A 17,530-nucleotide genomic window follows, 5' to 3' on the forward strand; every position below is an offset into this window, starting at 1 on the left:
GTGGTAAAGACTGCGGAGAAGATCACTAGGACTCCACTGCCCTCTCTGCAGAGCATTTACCACCGCAGGGTGCGTAGGAAAGCTGCCTCCATCCATCCTCAAAGATCCCACCCACCCCCAGCACGGACTGTTCACTTCTCTGCCCTCTGGCCGGAGGTTCAGAAGTGTGAAATGCAGGACTTCTAGACTGAAAAACTCTTTCTTTCCCTTTGCCATCAGACTCCTACTAAACAGCTGAGGAGTTTATTACCTGGAAATACATGCTGTACTGTTTACATTTTCAGTTTACACATGCATAATAGCACAATGACTCTGCTGCACATGCTGCTCCCATGCAGCATACATTCAGTTATATTCCTATATATTTTTTATTATATTGCTGCATCTGTTGCTGCTTAAAGTGCCTTAGATTTTGCGTTACTTATTTATCTACTTTATATTTCATTTGTATTTTGTGGCATTCACGTGGACGGCAAAGTAAGAATTTCATTGTACAGGAAACACGTTTCCTAACTGTGCATATGAAATAAACAAAATAAACACTTCGAACTGAACTCAGTTTGACATTCTCCAGCTGGATATGGTTATACAACTAAGTCACACCATACTGTATAAAAGACCTACCTGGTGAAAGGCTGGCAAGGAGGGCTCATCAAAATCACATCAACAAATAATTTATTGAAGTCATCTAGTGGTATGCCCTACAAAAAAAAGAGCCCAGATGAGTGCTTTAGATCCATCAACAATTACCTCCTCTAGGTACGTATTTTAATTATGATAGTCTCCTCTCACTTTATAACTGTTATGAATCCCCTTGCCATGTAAAAGTCAGTCCAACACCCTGCCAGTCTACTGCAGAGCAACACTGAGATATATGGAGGTTTGAATCACTGTGTTGTTCAGAACTAAGAAGTCATGCTTAAAGTGTCCTATCACCCACCTCAATGCTCTTGGTCCAGAGGGGGGTGTCAGGGAAATTGTGCTTATAGACCTCATTGGCGGTGGTGTTTATGTCGACGGCAGCCACTACGTGGGCAGGGATGCTGGAAGAAGAAAAAGACAAGAACTACAAATGAAGATTTTCTAAAACCTAATTCAGCTAGTGTTGCATTACATGCCTACATTTTCAGCTCCCAAAGAAACCCCTGTGAATACAATTTAGTGAAGTAACACTCCCAGTTGGTAGGTCCGAAAAACCGGTAGTTTACGTTCACAACCCATACCCAGGCTATTATAGGTCCCCTTATGTTTTGCCCTTTTTAGCCGCACCATACAAGTGCATTTCACCGAGTGGATTTTGGTGCTACTGCACAAAGCATAACGTAAATTCATGGTAACAATGCGTACCCAATGTGTAGGAAATAAAAAGGAAACCTGTTAAGCCCTAACACCAGCCTGACTTTTATGTTGCGCATGGTAGTCTGCTTCACAATGAAAAACATCGTGGCAAAGAAAATCTGTCTCCAGTTGGTATTGTTTAGAACGTGACGAAATAAAAACCTGCTCAGATTAGTACCAACAACAAACTAACCTTTTAAAGCATAATGCATTCCCCCAATCCCACTGTAAAGCTCGAGCACCCGTAGACTCTCCATAGTACAGTCATATCAGCATCCTCATGCGTGTTTACAGTAGTAGTAGTTTCTTCTTCCTCTTCTTTTTTTTCTTCTTCTTCTTCTTCTTCTTCTTCTTCAGCTGTTTTTAATGGCGGTTGGCAACCAGCTTTAGCTGCATTACCGCCACCTTCCAGACAACTAAAGTTCATTCCACCTCTTAAAATAGTATTTCCCTCTCCCCCCTGAACCTGGTACAGCTCTTCTTCTTCTTCTTCTCTTGTTTAATGGTGGTTGGCAAATAGTTCGATGTCTTACGGAGATCGGAAAACGACAAAACGGTACATTAACGCCACCAACTGATATGGAGACTGAATTACACTCAGCTGCTTATTTCTTAGGTCCTCCTACTGTATACTACAAATAATGCAGTCAGCCTACCCTTATTATTGGAGTGAACAAAATAATGTCACTATAACACGTTTTATGTAAAACAAAACTTTATCTGCAGTGGTGGAACAAATACTCAAACTATTTACTTAAATAAAAGCAGCAATACTACAATATAAAAATACTTTGTTGACTAGTCCTGTATTCAAAATGTTACTTAAGTAAAAATACAAAAGTATTAGTATCAAAATTACTTAAAGAACTAAAGATAAAAGTACTCAATTGCAAATTATTATTATTATTGGACTATAATTATTAATGTATTATTGTGTAAATCACATTTAATGTTGCAACTAGTAGTTCTTTGGTTCCGCTGGGTAGCTTGTGACTTTCCCACCAGGGATCAATAAAGTCTTTCTTTTATAATATTTGGTTTTATTGATCTCATTCTGAAAAGTAATTAATAACTAAAGTTAGCAAATAAATGTACTGACTAAAAAGTACAATCTGTTTCTCTAAAATGTGTGAAGTTGAAGTATGAAGTAGCAGAAAATGAAAAAAACTCAAGTACAGCAGTGATACTTCCTAACTGTCCTTACAGGACAGTACTTGAGTAAATGTACTTAGTTACTTTCCAACCAGGTTTATTTAACACATAACAACATATTAGGTAGGGTACAAAACAAGTGCACACATGCACATAAATATTTATAAATTAAGGAATAAAAGCAATATGATTCAATACAATAGTCAATTGTAATAAATAACAATAAATACCAATATGAGCTTGATATAAATTGAAAGTAATGAGAAAGGGCACGCCAAAAGGGTTTCCTCACATATATTTCTGTAACATCAGACAAAATGTTGACAGTATTTATTTGTAACCAACAGGGGTTTATTCCTAAAAAGAATATAGTTATTTTATAAGAGAGAGCTTTATGAGGAGAAAACATGTGGATGAAGCATAGATAGATAGATAGATAGATAGATAGATAGATAGATAGATAGAAATATATTCCTATCAAAGGTAGACAACAGCTGAGGATTAAGTAGGGTTACCACCATCATCTGTTTGTTGGCTATTGGGTCATTAACAAAATAAAATAAAGAAAATCTTCTGAATGCAGGAGTCTGCTTTGCCCAACAAATCTGATACTGAAGGTTTACACGTGTTTTCTCATCTTGCTAATAAACCAATTACAGGAATATTCATTATTAAATCATACAAACTACTATATGCTATAAGGACAAAAACAACATGGAAATAACTCAATTCCATTTATGAGACATATAGTTATGGGATTTTAGAAGAATATTACATTGAAACACGTTCTTGAGTGATAGTATTTTTGCTTTGCATGTTATATCAGATGTGTTACGTTTTTATTAATGGATAAATTTAACTCTGTACTTCTGTTGCTGGGTGTAGTTTGGAGACGAATTTCATCCGGAAGTGTGGCTGAACCTTATCTAGGAACGGGAAATATCCTATTATGGAATAGAAGCGCTCACATTATTTTCGGTGGGGCATGCGCTTGAAGTTGAGTCTCTACCAGGAATTAAAAAGCTAGTATTTTGTCTTTTCACAAACGGTAAGCTTCTTCAGTACTTTTCATGGATCCGCACAGCTACCTTCAGCCTGTCGCTAAACGTGTTGTGTTGTTGGCAGTGTGTGTGAAAGACGACTTTTACAAGAGTAAGCGTAAGAATTAGAGGTTGATACTAAGGGGAAGTGAAGTTTATTATGTGTTTCCCCCTTATCCTACTCTGAACATAGCTTGCACCCGAACCCTTAACCAGTTGTTTCTTATGTTGCCTATAACTGTCTACTCACCAGTCTTGGGATCTAACGTTTACACGTGCTGTCGTGTTTTCAGAAAAAAATGTCCAAGTCTTTGAAGAAGATCGTGGAGGAGAGTCGCGATAAGAACCTTCCAGAGGTGGAGATGTGCGACAGGGGCATTTCCAACCTGCTAGACATCCCAGGACTGTGTAAGACTGCTATTATTATCGTCCTTATTCGTTTTACATAGGCTACTTTTAATTTTATAAGAAAATGTGACAGAAAATACAAACGCAGATTTGATTACTTGTTTCTAATGGTGGGATATGTCTAATTAGGCTAATTAGTATAATTACTCAATAGGCTATCTGTGAGATGCATGAAACCAGTTAAACAAACTGATGAGTTGCAGTGTGTTGACTTAATGCTTCCTGTCATTTCAGTCACTCTGTCTAACATCACTCAGCTGGTCCTCAGCCACAACAAGATCACAGGTAAGCTGCTTCCAGCCGTCAGACAGGTGTGAGGTTGTCCAATACAGTTTAACCTGGCTCTGTTTCTGTTTACCTATACAATTGTTTTGACAAAGGACAAATTTGTTGTAACATCATCTCTGTGAATATTAGAAATACAGTAGTTATGCAGCATGTCAGGAATCTTCAACTGATCGTTACTCAGATTGGACCTCCTGTGTTGTGGTACATGTTTTGTGTACCTGAAACGACCTACCAACCTTGCGCTGTTTTATTGAAGTGCTGTTTTAGGTCTGATCAGTGACTAAAAACACAGAAAACTATTCGGAATCAAAGACCGCTCAGGAACCGAAAGGATGGAACAGAACTCAGGAACAGTGTCTTTTACTTCTATAGAGTTCTATATGGGGATATGTACATGCACATTGAGAGCCGATGTACTAGACTCAAATTCCTCGTGTGTCTGACACACCTGGCCAATAAAGCAGATTCTGATTCTACTTAGAAAACACACAGACTGTTACCCTCATTTTTATATGTAACCAAAATAATATAAGGTCACGGGTCCACCTACTGCAGCTTTCACTTACATTTTGTGACCTTCTTCAGTGGTTGTTGTATCAGGTGTCGTCATGTGACCTACATTTAGAGCTAGGTCATATGATGTGCTGTTATAAATGGGGGAGAATATAACCCCCGTCTGTGGTATAAGATGTAATGTTGGAGTCTGTGTTTGGGGTGTACCAGAAGACTAAGTGCTGAACCTGTACTAGATGTTCTGGCAGTCTAGCCATAAAAGAGAGTCCCACTGGAATGCAGCTGGTGGTCTCCATGGACATGTGCAGAACAACCACTTGGTATCATGATTGATTTGACACCAGAGCCAGTTCCGTTTAGAGAATGAGATACTTGCACAGTCTCGCATAGTCATATAGTTTGCTTATGTTGTAAATATATCAGCTCATATGCTTCTCTCAGTTTTTCTATTTCCTGTGGAAGAGGAAGCATGAGCTTGTTGCGTAGCTCGCTCCACAATCAGCCAATCAGAAAGAAGTGGCGTGATGCTGTTTTGCACCAGCAGGGGTCCTCACAGCTCCATCAAGACACTCCCAAACAGCTTTACAAGAACCAAATAACCACATAAATTTTTGGCCCTTATTAATATACTTTCTCTGACACTTGAATATCAAATGTGATGGCTAATTATAAAAAGTATGTTGTTATAAAACTATACTGTTAGGAATAGCATATGAGTTTTAGTGTGGTCAGATCTAACTTGTTTTTTATCTTCTGCTTCTCTGACCTTTCAGGAAAGTGAACTTTAGACATTATTATCCTTTGAAATGGACTTTCCTTTTTCTGCTGTGCCTTTAGTCTTGTAGTCTTTATTGTTAGGGTCTATGCAAACAATAAAACTATTCTTATTAGATAACCTTAGTTAACAGAGATTGTTAGACCATCCACATAAAAACATAGCAGACAGTGATGTGGTGGACATTTGATTTCTGTTTTATTTTTATTAGATGAGTGAGTGCTCACTGATTTAGTGACATATTCAGCTTCTGGTGTGTTTTCTAATCTGCTGCCATAGATGAAGAGATTACACACATGTGTGGTTATTTGTAGCCCAATTCAAACAGAAGTGGGAATAATATAATTGGTGTAGTTACTCACCTCCAGTAGCTCTCAAGGTATACTCTGTGAGTCCAGCCTTGTAAGGGAAATCTCACCGGAATTATCACTGTGTTTTGTTCTATCTCATACCCTCCTCCATCTTATCCAGCATCATTTGGTGATACTGCAGATACAGCCGCACTGGGTCAGACAGGATGGAGGCTGTGCTGCTGTAGGAACGTGGTCAAGAATTATAATCACATTTGGAGAGTGTTTCATTAGAAGGGCAAGAGGGAGTGCATCCGCTGGCTGTGGCACAGTGTTAACCTCTCCACTGTGGTCATCACACTCAGTGCAGGTGACCGGTTCCAGTTTTGTCTTTAAACACACCAACATACAACCTGAAAACCCAGCAGCTCCCTGGGTCACACTAACAGGGCTGAGAAGGATATGGAAATCAAAGTCATTTACTGTATTAAAACCATATACATACTTCAGGTTTGTATACTGTATAAATGAGCCTTGAAAGCTGCAGTCATAGCTAGAAACTAATGAAAGTTTCAATTTAGTTTTAATTCAGTTTCATTTGACCTTTATTCTTCCCTATCAGTGCATGTTGTGTTTCTCATCATGATCGTTTGCTTTTTGGTTTTTCCTCTCCACTGTGACTTCAGTCTTCTGTTGTCAATGTGAAAATTATGGGTGTTTACTAAGTAACATAATTTCACTTGATTTGAGATAAGTCCATTTTTCTTGTTGTTGTTGCTGGATTCAATTTACTGATAATGTATTGTACACAGATACTAAAACCTATTTGGAGATGCACCTTTTCATTTGTGCCTGATGATTCAGTGAGATGTTCATCTTTTTGGCGTTGTGTTTTCTAATCTGCTGCTGGAGATGAAAAGATTGCCCATATGTCGCTCAGCTCGGTTATTTATAGAAAACTGAGCTAGACCTCATCACCTCTGTCAGTGCACTTTGTGTTTATCATGCTTTCTCTTTAGGCCCAGTTTTGAAGTGGTGGACCTATAAGCGTATACAAGCGTTCTAAATGAATCTGCACATGTGGAGTATTGTCATTAATTTACTGTTGCTGTCAAAAACCAGAAATCAAAGTACTGATTTTACTGAATAAAGCTGCAGATTTATGGGCCATATAATATGGCTCAGGCTTTTCTATCAATATAGCTAACAGTGGTGCAATTTGCTTCCACAGTTTAAATTTTTCTTTTGTTGCCAAAGTTAGTTTAGTTAAGAATCATCACTCTCCTATCTCCCTCTCTTTCTCCCTCCTGGCCCTCATCACACTTCATCTCTTCCACTCATCAGCTCATCAGACACAACATTATTTAGGAGATCGGAGAGGTGGAGATTCTGCCTTTTTGGGGTTGTGTGATCACAGACAGCAGTAGGTCTATACTCTCTCAAGTCTTTCATACAATTCAGAGCCTGGTTGTTTTCTGTTTTCCTCTTCAGAATGGTTCTGTCTCTCTCTTCCTCTATTGATCAACATATAATCTGATAAACTCCAGCCATATCCTCAGTCAACTGATCTGAGCCCGCCTCTGTGGCCGCGGACCATGGGGGAATAAAACCAATGGTAGTGGAGAAAGAAACTGCAATATTTTTCCCATTCAAATGTGAACATGTAAAACCAGGCAACACAGCAGCTAATGGAGTTATTAATTACATGAGGTTTGTCAGAGCCCTGCAGCTAATGATGATGAGTTGGTTGTCAGGAGCTGGGGGTGCTGGTGAGGGCTAACCACACTCTGTGACGTATTAGCTGTAGATGAAATGCTATGAACGTTTTGGAGAAGTGTGTGTGTGTGTATCTGTCCGTCTGATAGGCTTCTCCCCTCTGTTTGTGATTTCTAGCGGTGCCTGCTAACATCTCTGAGCTGAAGAACATAGAGATTCTAAATATGTTCAACAACCAGATTGAAGAGCTGCCGACTCAGATCAGCAGTCTTCAGAAGCTGAAACACCTCAACCTCGGGTATGTCTCGTCCTCAGTTTGTTCACGCCCACAGACACACACACATTTGCTGCTGCCGTAAGGCCAGACTTCTCTACTGTGTAATCATCCTCCTGTTTCCCCCATAAACACATATACACACATAAGCATACACTTGAAGTTCTACTTCGGTCACTAGATACCGATTTACTCTCTGCAGTATCTGCTTCCTCAGCCTGTTCCAACTCTGATTAGACAGTTATTTTGAATCTTTAAGCCTTTCTGCTTGATTTGGTAAATTAGGCTGGACGGCATGAAAACCAGAGAGCTTTTTAAAGGGTGATGTATCCACAGGTTTAATCAGACTTAGTTTGAGTCCTGAACCTCAACTAAAATGTCCTTGATTTGCCTGATGTGTAAAGTATCACATTGCCATGGTAAAACAGCTTTTGTGTACATGTCATCACTGTTATCTGGTGTCCTGCATGGACTTCTGTGGTGCAGAGAGGTGGTGCGCCAAAAGTTCCAATTTGTTGAACATGGACCCCCGGTTGCATTGTTGATCTTTGTGGGTGCAACCAGTCACTGCTTTAACTGGTGGGATAGTAATTAGCCTACTAGTGTTTTGGAATTTTTCAGACTGTACAATAACAAATGACCCTCATATTTAGAGCAGACAGAGTAACTGGAGAAATATCAGCATGCTGTTGGAGCTACTAAGACTGTTAAAAACACTGAATCTCTGAAATGCAGTGATCAACTGCTGGCAACATTAGTAGTGTAGCTGAGGTAGCACCTTTTCGTACAGCGCCCTGGGAGTTTGGACTGTGCTGACCAGTGCAGAACATGCAGTATGAGACCTTTGTTTTTCTGCGATAATGTGAACATACCCTAACAAATTAGTGAAGGAGGTTCAGCTCCTCACCTGTTGGATAGAAATGCTTTAGGTGTGTATCAAGATATGAGTTCAGGCTCGCACAGGTATAGTGTCAGTGGCAGTAGGATTAGGAGGAAAGCTTTGGTGCGTATTGATCCACAGACAAATATCATCTGGCTAGTGTAAGCCTCATACTGCTATTCAGGATGTGCATTCACTTTTCATCCTCTGTTTATTTTTCTTTTGGCTGTGTGTGTGTGTGTTGGCCAGTGGATATGCAGCTGTGTGTTTGAACTTTTTGAGTGCTTAATCTCATTTGTCAAACATACGTAAGAGAATAGAAATAGAACAGTTGTCCCTATGACCTGCCAGTTGCTTGCACAGACAGGTGTAAATGTGCATAAACTCAGCTGTCTTTCAGAGCATCAATCCCTCCCTGTCTGCTAATCTGTCTGCCCGGGTCTTTGAGCTGCTTCCTCCTTATTTAGCTGCTTACTTGTCTTAGTCCACAAGGACAAGCAGCAAACAAATAACACAAACATGTACCACTGAGGACACGAGTACTATGAAACCATGAGTTTGAAAACATGAGTTCAAGATTAGGTAATTTCTGTAACTGAATATTATCGCAGTGGCTCAGAGAATTTAACTTCCTCTTGTGTTGTAGGCACAGAGTTATATGAGTCAGGATCTGAGTGTTGGTTTTAAGGATATAGTGTTAATCTGTCTTTTTCTTGAAAAGAGAACATTCAGTGAGAAAGAGTGGGAAGAGTCCTTTATGATGCTAGAAGGCTTTTGTAAAGATTTCTCTTAGTAGATGTCCTGAAACGGGGGAAGAGAGACCCAAATGATCCTTCCAGCTCCTCATATCAAATATATAACTCAGTGCTGACAGAGAATGTTTGTTAACAGCTACATTTGTGAGAAAATACACCATCAAACAATGCTGCCATAATAAATATTGAACTGTCATCATAATCATCATCTTTTATTAGCAGATTTTTAAAAATCCATCCAAAGACATACATCACAAAAAACAAAATAACAAAGATAACAAGGGCTTAACATAACATTAATACTAGTACTTCCACATGGAAGACTGGTATCGCCTAGCACTCATTTCTAGGGCTCAACATAACATTAATACTAGTACTTCCATATGAAAGACTGGTATCGCCTAGCACTCATTTCCGGATTCGTCAGTGACATAATGATAACATTACAGGAGTCATTCAAGCGACAAATAAACTTATAAACTGATTTTCTTAGCAAGACCTGTAAAGAACTAACATGTCACTTGCACTACAATACCTAGGTGCCTTAATCAGTAACCTCATGCAGTCATTATAAGCAAAGTTTCTGCATTGTTACCTTTTTAAAATCTACCCACAGAGGAGCTTTATACAAGGGAGTGCAGTGTGTTGTAAATAGGCTCATCTTCACAGAGTCTGAACACATGTGAAACTTTCTTGCCAGTATGTTACCACGAGCATATAACATATGCTCCATAATCCATATATAACATATAACATACATATAACACTGCCTATATATGTCATCATCGTCAGTCAGCTGATCTGTAATAAAGTGTCCCAGGTGTTTAATTTTATCACAGACATCTAACACATGTCCTGACAAATATATAGTTTACCTTCACTGGTGTAAATCAGAAGGACAGAAGATTAGAAACACTTCTCAGTATAAATGTATAACAGTGTGAACTAAATTCTAATACTGGAGCCATGATGAAGGTGTGATTTATTGCATGGTTGTTGTATTAGATTAATGTACATTCAGCTCAGGGAACTGGACACTGATAATTCTCAGCATTTGCTTTGGAGTACCTTGTACGCTATATGGCTGTGTGGAGAGAGGGTCCTCTCACAGTACAGAACATGCAGGTTAAACCTATAAATTGCCAGCCAGTAAGAACATACAGTAAGTGTGAATGTTTCAGTGTGTCTGCCCTTTGACTGGTAGTTTCTCCAGGGTGGGATTTACTCTAATCCCCCAGTGACCCTCAAGAATAAGCAGGTGTACTGTAGCTAATGATTGGATAGATCTTGTACCATTAATTGGAAGGCAAATGATCCAGTAGTGGGTTTGTGTGCGTAATATGTTTGGTGTGTGTGTGTTTGTGAGCACAGTATGAACCGTCTGAGCAACTTGCCTAGAGGATTTGGTTCGTTACCAGCTCTGGAAGTGTTGGACCTCACCTACAACAACCTGAACCAGAACTCCCTGCCTGGAAACTTCTTCTACCTCAGTTAGTGCACACTTACTCTCACTCATAGACACACACACACACACACATTGGTCTTTCTTTTGATGTAATAGGCCTCTAACCCTAACCTCAACCATCACAACTAAATGCCTAACCCCAGCCTTTACCCTCACCCTGCACCTTCACACACACACACACACATATGAAAACACACTTTATACTCTGAGTCTTGTGTTTATCATACTGGAAATGACAAAGTTTTCAATCTTTCATTATCTCATAAACAAACCAAGGTATTAGTCTGACTCAGGTGGAGGAAAATAGAAACCGTCATCAGCCACTAGCTGCTTAGGTGACTAGAAGCCATTTGCTGACTCTGGGCAGTAGCTGACTTATCATTGGTAGTATTATTTTAGACCAATATTCACAACAGATTTACAGTAATCTTTTTTAGAGTGCACTATTGCACCTCCCTTCCTCCCATGTAAATGCATGATGATGTGCGAGATCGCCGTAGTCTGAATCCGGCTGCGGATCTTTGTCTTAGGTCTCCCTCTTTGAGTGCTCTGCTTTCCTGTCTACACTGCTCAGTCAATAAAGGCTGCAAAGCCTGAAAAAATATAAAAAACAATTTATTTTGCTTCACTGTTAGGGGTTTGGATAACACAGCACCGTTAGTCCATCATATCCTGCCAGGATAGCCAACCTGTCTAGTACACACAACTTGGCTTCAGACTGTGTTGGGCAACCATTTATGAGTATGTGCCAGCTTATACAGATCACTCTCAGGCAGACACTTCTCTCCAGCTTCCCCAAAAAACAAAACATCAACACCAAAATCATTATATAAAATTAGTAACAAACCTTCAGGGATTGGAGTTCATTGTGCAAACTCATGTTCTTATTGTTATAATTTTCAGCATATTTTAGCAACTGACTTTGTAACTTCTGCTGCATTTATCCTAACTACACCGTGTAACTACACTACCCACTAGTCTGAGCCTGGCTAATTGATACAGTACAATCAGCTGATAATGACCATACCTCAGATGTATTAGTCATGTATAGCATGTTATGGATTTTACATTAAAAGAGAAATAGAACTCCAGAGCAGAAGTGGCTTCTTGTTTACACGAGACAACAAATACTTCTTTTCTGAGTGAGCTGATCCCCTTTTTTCATTGTGCACTGAAAAAGCTTTCTCGCTGTGTCTGTTGTCTTTGGTATTCTGTAGATTGACCCTGTCCAGTATGTGAGGCAGTATTATTAGCCAGGCTGTACTGGTGATGTTGATTGGAGTCCAGACTGGTTAGGAACCTTCCTCCCACACCCCACACCCACATCTTTGTGAGAACATACTGCATTCCCTGCACAATGAAATTCCTGACCCTAACTGAAGCTGAATTCTATAACCCATAACCATAACCCTTAAAACCAGGTCTTAACCCTCAACCAGCCCTTTGAAGTGGTGTCACAAATTGAGGATGGGCCAAAATGTCCTCAGTTTCCCAAAATGTCTTCACTCCTAAGGTATAAAACTCAAATAGGTCTTCACAAAGCTAGCCATAGAAGTACACACACAGACTAACAGCCATATTTGTTTTGCAGCCACTCTTCGTGCTCTCTATCTGAGTGACAATGACTTTGAGGTTCTGCCGGCTGACATCGGGAAGCTGACCAAGTTACAAATAGTAAGATAAAGCCAACACAACTTGCAGGGTGTGCCAAGGCAGTTGGGAACATGAGTTACCAGTAGGGGTGGGTGAAAAAATCAATTCACTTAAAAATTGTAATTCTTAACTTTTACAATTCTGAATCAATTCGCAAATGCCAAAAACAGATCTTTGTAATAAGAGTGGATAGAGTAATAATGTTTTATTGATAAAATGAAAGGTCACCGAACTCAACCCTAAGCCGCAAGCTGTAAGAAAACTCAGAGGTTGGTAAACATTACATTTAGTGTTAAAGGTAGCTTTCTCTGCCACTGGAAATACTGCATATGCAAAATCAGCAGCACTGAATTATTATTACCTGTATATATGCTATTTTTAATTGTTTTACAAGTCTTTTGATGTGAAACGTTAGCCTATACTGTGAAATGAAAGAGTTTGTGTAAAAGGTTTAATAGACAGCCAGTCTACATTTAATTTTAGTTTTCACAGTGCTGGTCATTCTACTCCTCATTATTGCACCTGTTAGAGTAATTAACAGTAATTAGACACCCTTTCCTCTGTTTTCTTCTTAATACATCAATTTTTACTCCAACCTATGATTTTAAGCAGCATCAGCAGACTGACAGCTGGATTAAGAGCTCAGTTTGCCTTGGTCTAAATTTACACAGATAATGCTAGGTACTATCCAAATTATAATAAAGGTGCACAATCACTTCTACTTCCAATGCTGCACATGAAATACCTCTGCATATTTCCCTTAAACATCTCTACAAATACTGCATGTTGTATTTATATTCTGAACACATACCCCTAAACGTAGTTTGTAACTTCACTGCTCAGGCTGTATACATATAAGCTACGTACACATACCTACATACATGTCATTTGTCTATGGGCCTTGTGCCCAGTCAAGCAGCCTGTGTGCCCTCTGAAAATGTGTGAAATTAAAGACCAAATGGCCTTGCCCTTCAAATTATGAAATGTATGGCCTGGACTGTGTTCTGTATTCTACTGTAAATGTGTTGTTAATGCTGCTGTCTTGGCCAGGCCTCTCTTGAAAATGAGATTTGGAATCTAAATGGAGCCTTACCCGGTTAAATTGAATAAAGAAGAAAGAAAAAGAAAGCACGTCCAGCACAAACTAGACCTAAATGCAAAACCTCTTTAAAGATCTCATAAGAAATTTGAAGATTAGTTTTTCTCCGTGCACTTACTCACATTTAATTCATATAATTCTGCCCATTTACTGAGGTTTTCAAGAAGCAATTAAATCAGAACTGATGTTGTTTATGGGTTACATTTAGCGCACTGGTCTGCTGTCCCTGGTAGGCTAGTGGTTAAGGCACTGCGCTCTCCCTGCTGCAACCTGGGTTTGAATCAGGGTTGTGTCAGGAAGGGCATTTGGTGTAAAACATGTGCCAAATGTCAACATGCAAGTCGTCAGTGTGACGATTCGCTGTGGCGACCCCTAAACAGGAAAAGCCGAAAGTGACTTTCTGTTTAGTGCACTGGTCTACCCGTCCCCTTATTGTTTATGTATAGATTTAAGTGTATGCTAGTGTCTATCAGTGTTTTTTTTCTTTCACAATTGAGATTTTCAATTAAAACAGTTGGAATTTGCTGGAAGTATTTGTGCTTTTAACAAATTCGTACTTATGATCATGTTGTTTCTCTGGATCAGATCTTGTGTTAAATGAGTGTGTCTTTTTTTCCTTCTGTGCAGTTGAGTCTGAGGGATAATGATGTGATCTCATTGCCTAAGGAGATTGGGGATTTGGCTCAACTGAAAGAGCTTCACATCCAGGGCAACAGACTAACTGTCCTGCCACCTGAACTTGGTACAGTACCATAAATACAAAATCGCACATTACACTTCGGCTGTTGGTTTTACAGCAGTGGTGTTTTTGTGTCTACAAACCAGTGGCTACTTTCCAACATTAACAGTTAACCAGTGTGATCAGTTCAGTTGTATTGTGTGTCTCCCTCTCTGTCTGTAGGTAATTTGGATCTCACTGGTCCAAAACAGGTGTTCAAAGCAGAGAATAATCCCTGGGTCACACCAATTGCAGACCAGTTCCAGCTGGGCATCTCCCATGTATTTGAATATCTTCGCTCAGAGACTTATAAGTAGTAAGTATTAACACACTAACACACACACACACACACACACACACAGTGTGACCATACACACATAACTTTGGATGTTAACTGCCAGGCCACATTATTGGTAGCAGCCTCAATTTTCTCAGGTGTTGCTTAATGCAAACACTTCATGTTGCAGCTTTGCAACTGAAGCTTCCACAAACCAACAATTCTAAAGTTGTGCTGAACACAAAACTAATTTTTGGATTGGGTGGTTCATCTTTGATTTTGTTCTTGTAGAACACTTGATTAATAGTAAATTAATAAAAAGTAAAATTTAGAATAAGGAATGCACACATTTAAACCTAAAATCCAGGACCTGTGACCAAAGCTAATGAAACAGTTGCCTCCTATTTGAGGTGTAGTTTATAATGTCTGATGTGAAATTTACAGGTGTATGTTGGAGCACAGAAATGTAATTCTTTGGTGAACAGGGACATGTTGGGGGCTGCACTGTGAAACAGTAGGCTGCTATTAATTCTTTGTTCCAGACAGGAGGAGATGCTGCAAATCCTCTGTGTGAATGCTTCCAACTGCTGCTCTGGGGCATGCTCTTGAACTAATCCCTGCACTATGTGACTGTATGTGAGTGAGACAGAAATACCATGTCTGGGCCATATTCCATTCCATATTATGTTTGCATGCTCGTATGAGATAGTGTGTGAGTGAGTCTTCTATCTACGCAGTAACAGTAAATACATGCACTAAAACCCCTGCAACAACAAACACAGGCCTTATTTTAAATGTCAGTTCACTGACACTTCATAGCCACTAATAAGTCGTTAACTCTGATTAGGATTAAGTTTCTACATCATTTTCCTGTACATTGATTTACTGGGGTTGTTAACTTTTATTTATATTCAGTAAACAAGGACTGTTATTTTTTAATAAATTTTCATTTATAGGTCTTTAACTTTAAAACGCAAGAGTGATTTTTCAGCCCCTCCTGTTGAGACAGTTAGTGCGGATTCCAGTAAGCCATATAAACTGCAGAACCTTTTAATAACAGATTATAACAATAACAAATGCACAAAGCATACACTTTGTCATTTATGTTCATCTCCAATTATTTACAGATGTCAGAGAAATTTGATCAAATTCAATAATATGTCTCATTGTACACTTTTGAGAAAAACGTGTGAATTTACTGCCTGAAAGTTTTTACAGTAACTTTTATTTAGTGTAATTGTTTTTACAGTTATTTACTATAATTAGGTTATGCAGGTGTGGAGGGAATCCTCTTAATTCTTTTTAGACTTTGGCCCAAATAAAAGTAAATTAAATAAACAGGAATTGTACTTATTTAACACGGTGGTGCTATTGACCACTGTGTGCTTTGTTTTGTTGTATACTGCAAATTTTTCCCCACTGAAAGCCAACCATTTAATTGTAAAACCACTGAACTGTAATTCTACCCTGCCAGCCATGAACTTCCAACTTGCATTTAGGAATAAAAGGCTATACATTATACTTAGTGACAAGCAGATCAAATTGACCAGTCACCTGTGTCTGCCATGCTGGATGATGGAGAGCTTAGCTACCCTGTATCATGGACTGCCACTCTGTCATTGTGTTCAGTCACTGACAACCTTAAGGTCAGCACTCATAGAAGCAACATGTGCATTTATCTGTAACTCTCATCGGTTCACTTGCAAATGAGCACATGGGAACATGAAATAAGAACGACAAATGATCAACTGCCCAGCTGTTTGAGTAAGAAGTTACTTACTGCTTGATCCAAAGTGACAAAATGCACAAATAGTATGTTAAGCTGTGCCTATTCTTTGACTCTTAGTTTTCTCTTTCTTAAAATAATAGTCAGCTTGTTTAATATGATCATTTAAACAGGCTGTCCTTGTGGAGCTTCCCTTCCACTTGTGCCTCCAAACTACACGATAAAAGCCAAGAACATACATTTGCATGCATGCATGTAAATTATTCATGTTAGAAACACCTAAACAGCCTGCATAACATTACTAATATGGTAGCCCCCCTCACCAGGAGGGTGAGGGAGAACTGAGGTTGGACTCAAGTTTGCAGATCCAGGTGCTAGGGGGAAAAAAAAAAGATGGTTCACTGGTAAAACACAAAGTGACAAAAGAACACAATAAAGTCCATGTACTTATACAGTCCGGGTAAAGCAGAGACGGTGGAGGAAATCAGAACAAACAGGTGAACCATGGGACTGATGGCAAAAAAACCCCAGGAGAGAATGAGGACGGACAGATGAAAACAAAAAAACAAAAAAGAGTGGCGAACGACAAATGAAAAGCAACCGCACAGGAACTGTCAGGGGGGAAAAAAAAAGTCTAATGCCACTTTGCTACACTTAAACACAAAACATACCACGAGATCCACCGCACAGGAACTGTCAGCGAGGAAGTCTCCATAAATCAAACACAAAACATATAACCGACGTACAAAATGTAGTTCACAGCCCAGGAACTGTCAGCGTGGAGAACAAAGACGTCTAGCCAAAAACGAGGAAAAAGAAAAACCAACGTACATAATAAAATCTACAGCACAGAAACTGTCAGCGTAGAAATCAAAATCACGTATTTGGGATATACGCTAAGTACACGTACATTTGGTAATGCTCCGGTGACAGCGGAGCGTCTGCCGGAGGTATAAATAAGGAGGAAGTCAATCAGTGGGATGCACCCCAGCTGTGTGCACAAACGAATTGCTAATTACGAATGCAACACAGCTGAGGTGTGAATCCCGCAGGTCGAGAGAACAGAGAGAAAGGCGGAATAAAGGCAGGTCGAGAGAACAGAGGAGAGAAAGGCGGAAAAAAGGCAGATCGAGAGAACAGAGGAGAGAAAGACGAAAGAGAGG

The 17,530-nt window shown here is 39.4% G+C and overlaps 2 protein-coding genes across 2 annotated transcripts in view; one reads left to right on the forward strand and one right to left on the reverse strand.

The window, feature by feature from the left end:
* trdmt1 (tRNA aspartic acid methyltransferase 1) overlaps window positions 1-1,819 on the reverse strand; it is an 8,617-nt gene extending 6,798 nt beyond the window's left edge. The window contains 3 exon segments of the mRNA XM_020615288.1: window positions 625-701; window positions 941-1,083; window positions 1,532-1,819. Coding sequence (XP_020470944.1) covers window positions 625-701; window positions 941-1,083; window positions 1,532-1,595 — 284 coding nt within the window. The 5' untranslated portion in view covers window positions 1,596-1,819.
* A 1,578-nt stretch (window positions 1,820-3,397) lies between these two features.
* Window positions 3,398-17,530, forward strand: part of rsu1 (Ras suppressor protein 1) — a 31,244-nt gene continuing 17,111 nt past the window's right edge. The window contains exons 1-8 of the mRNA XM_020615306.1: window positions 3,398-3,538; window positions 3,824-3,938; window positions 4,173-4,223; window positions 7,698-7,818; window positions 10,801-10,919; window positions 12,486-12,568; window positions 14,274-14,388; window positions 14,548-14,680. Coding sequence (XP_020470962.1) covers window positions 3,830-3,938; window positions 4,173-4,223; window positions 7,698-7,818; window positions 10,801-10,919; window positions 12,486-12,568; window positions 14,274-14,388; window positions 14,548-14,680 — 731 coding nt within the window. The 5' untranslated portion in view covers window positions 3,398-3,538; window positions 3,824-3,829. The remainder of the gene's footprint in view (window positions 3,539-3,823; window positions 3,939-4,172; window positions 4,224-7,697; window positions 7,819-10,800; window positions 10,920-12,485; window positions 12,569-14,273; window positions 14,389-14,547; window positions 14,681-17,530) is intronic.

This window comes from Monopterus albus, unplaced genomic scaffold (genome assembly GCF_001952655.1).
Source record: "Monopterus albus unplaced genomic scaffold, M_albus_1.0 scaffold162.1, whole genome shotgun sequence".
NCBI classification, from domain to species: Eukaryota; Metazoa; Chordata; class Actinopteri; order Synbranchiformes; family Synbranchidae; genus Monopterus; species Monopterus albus.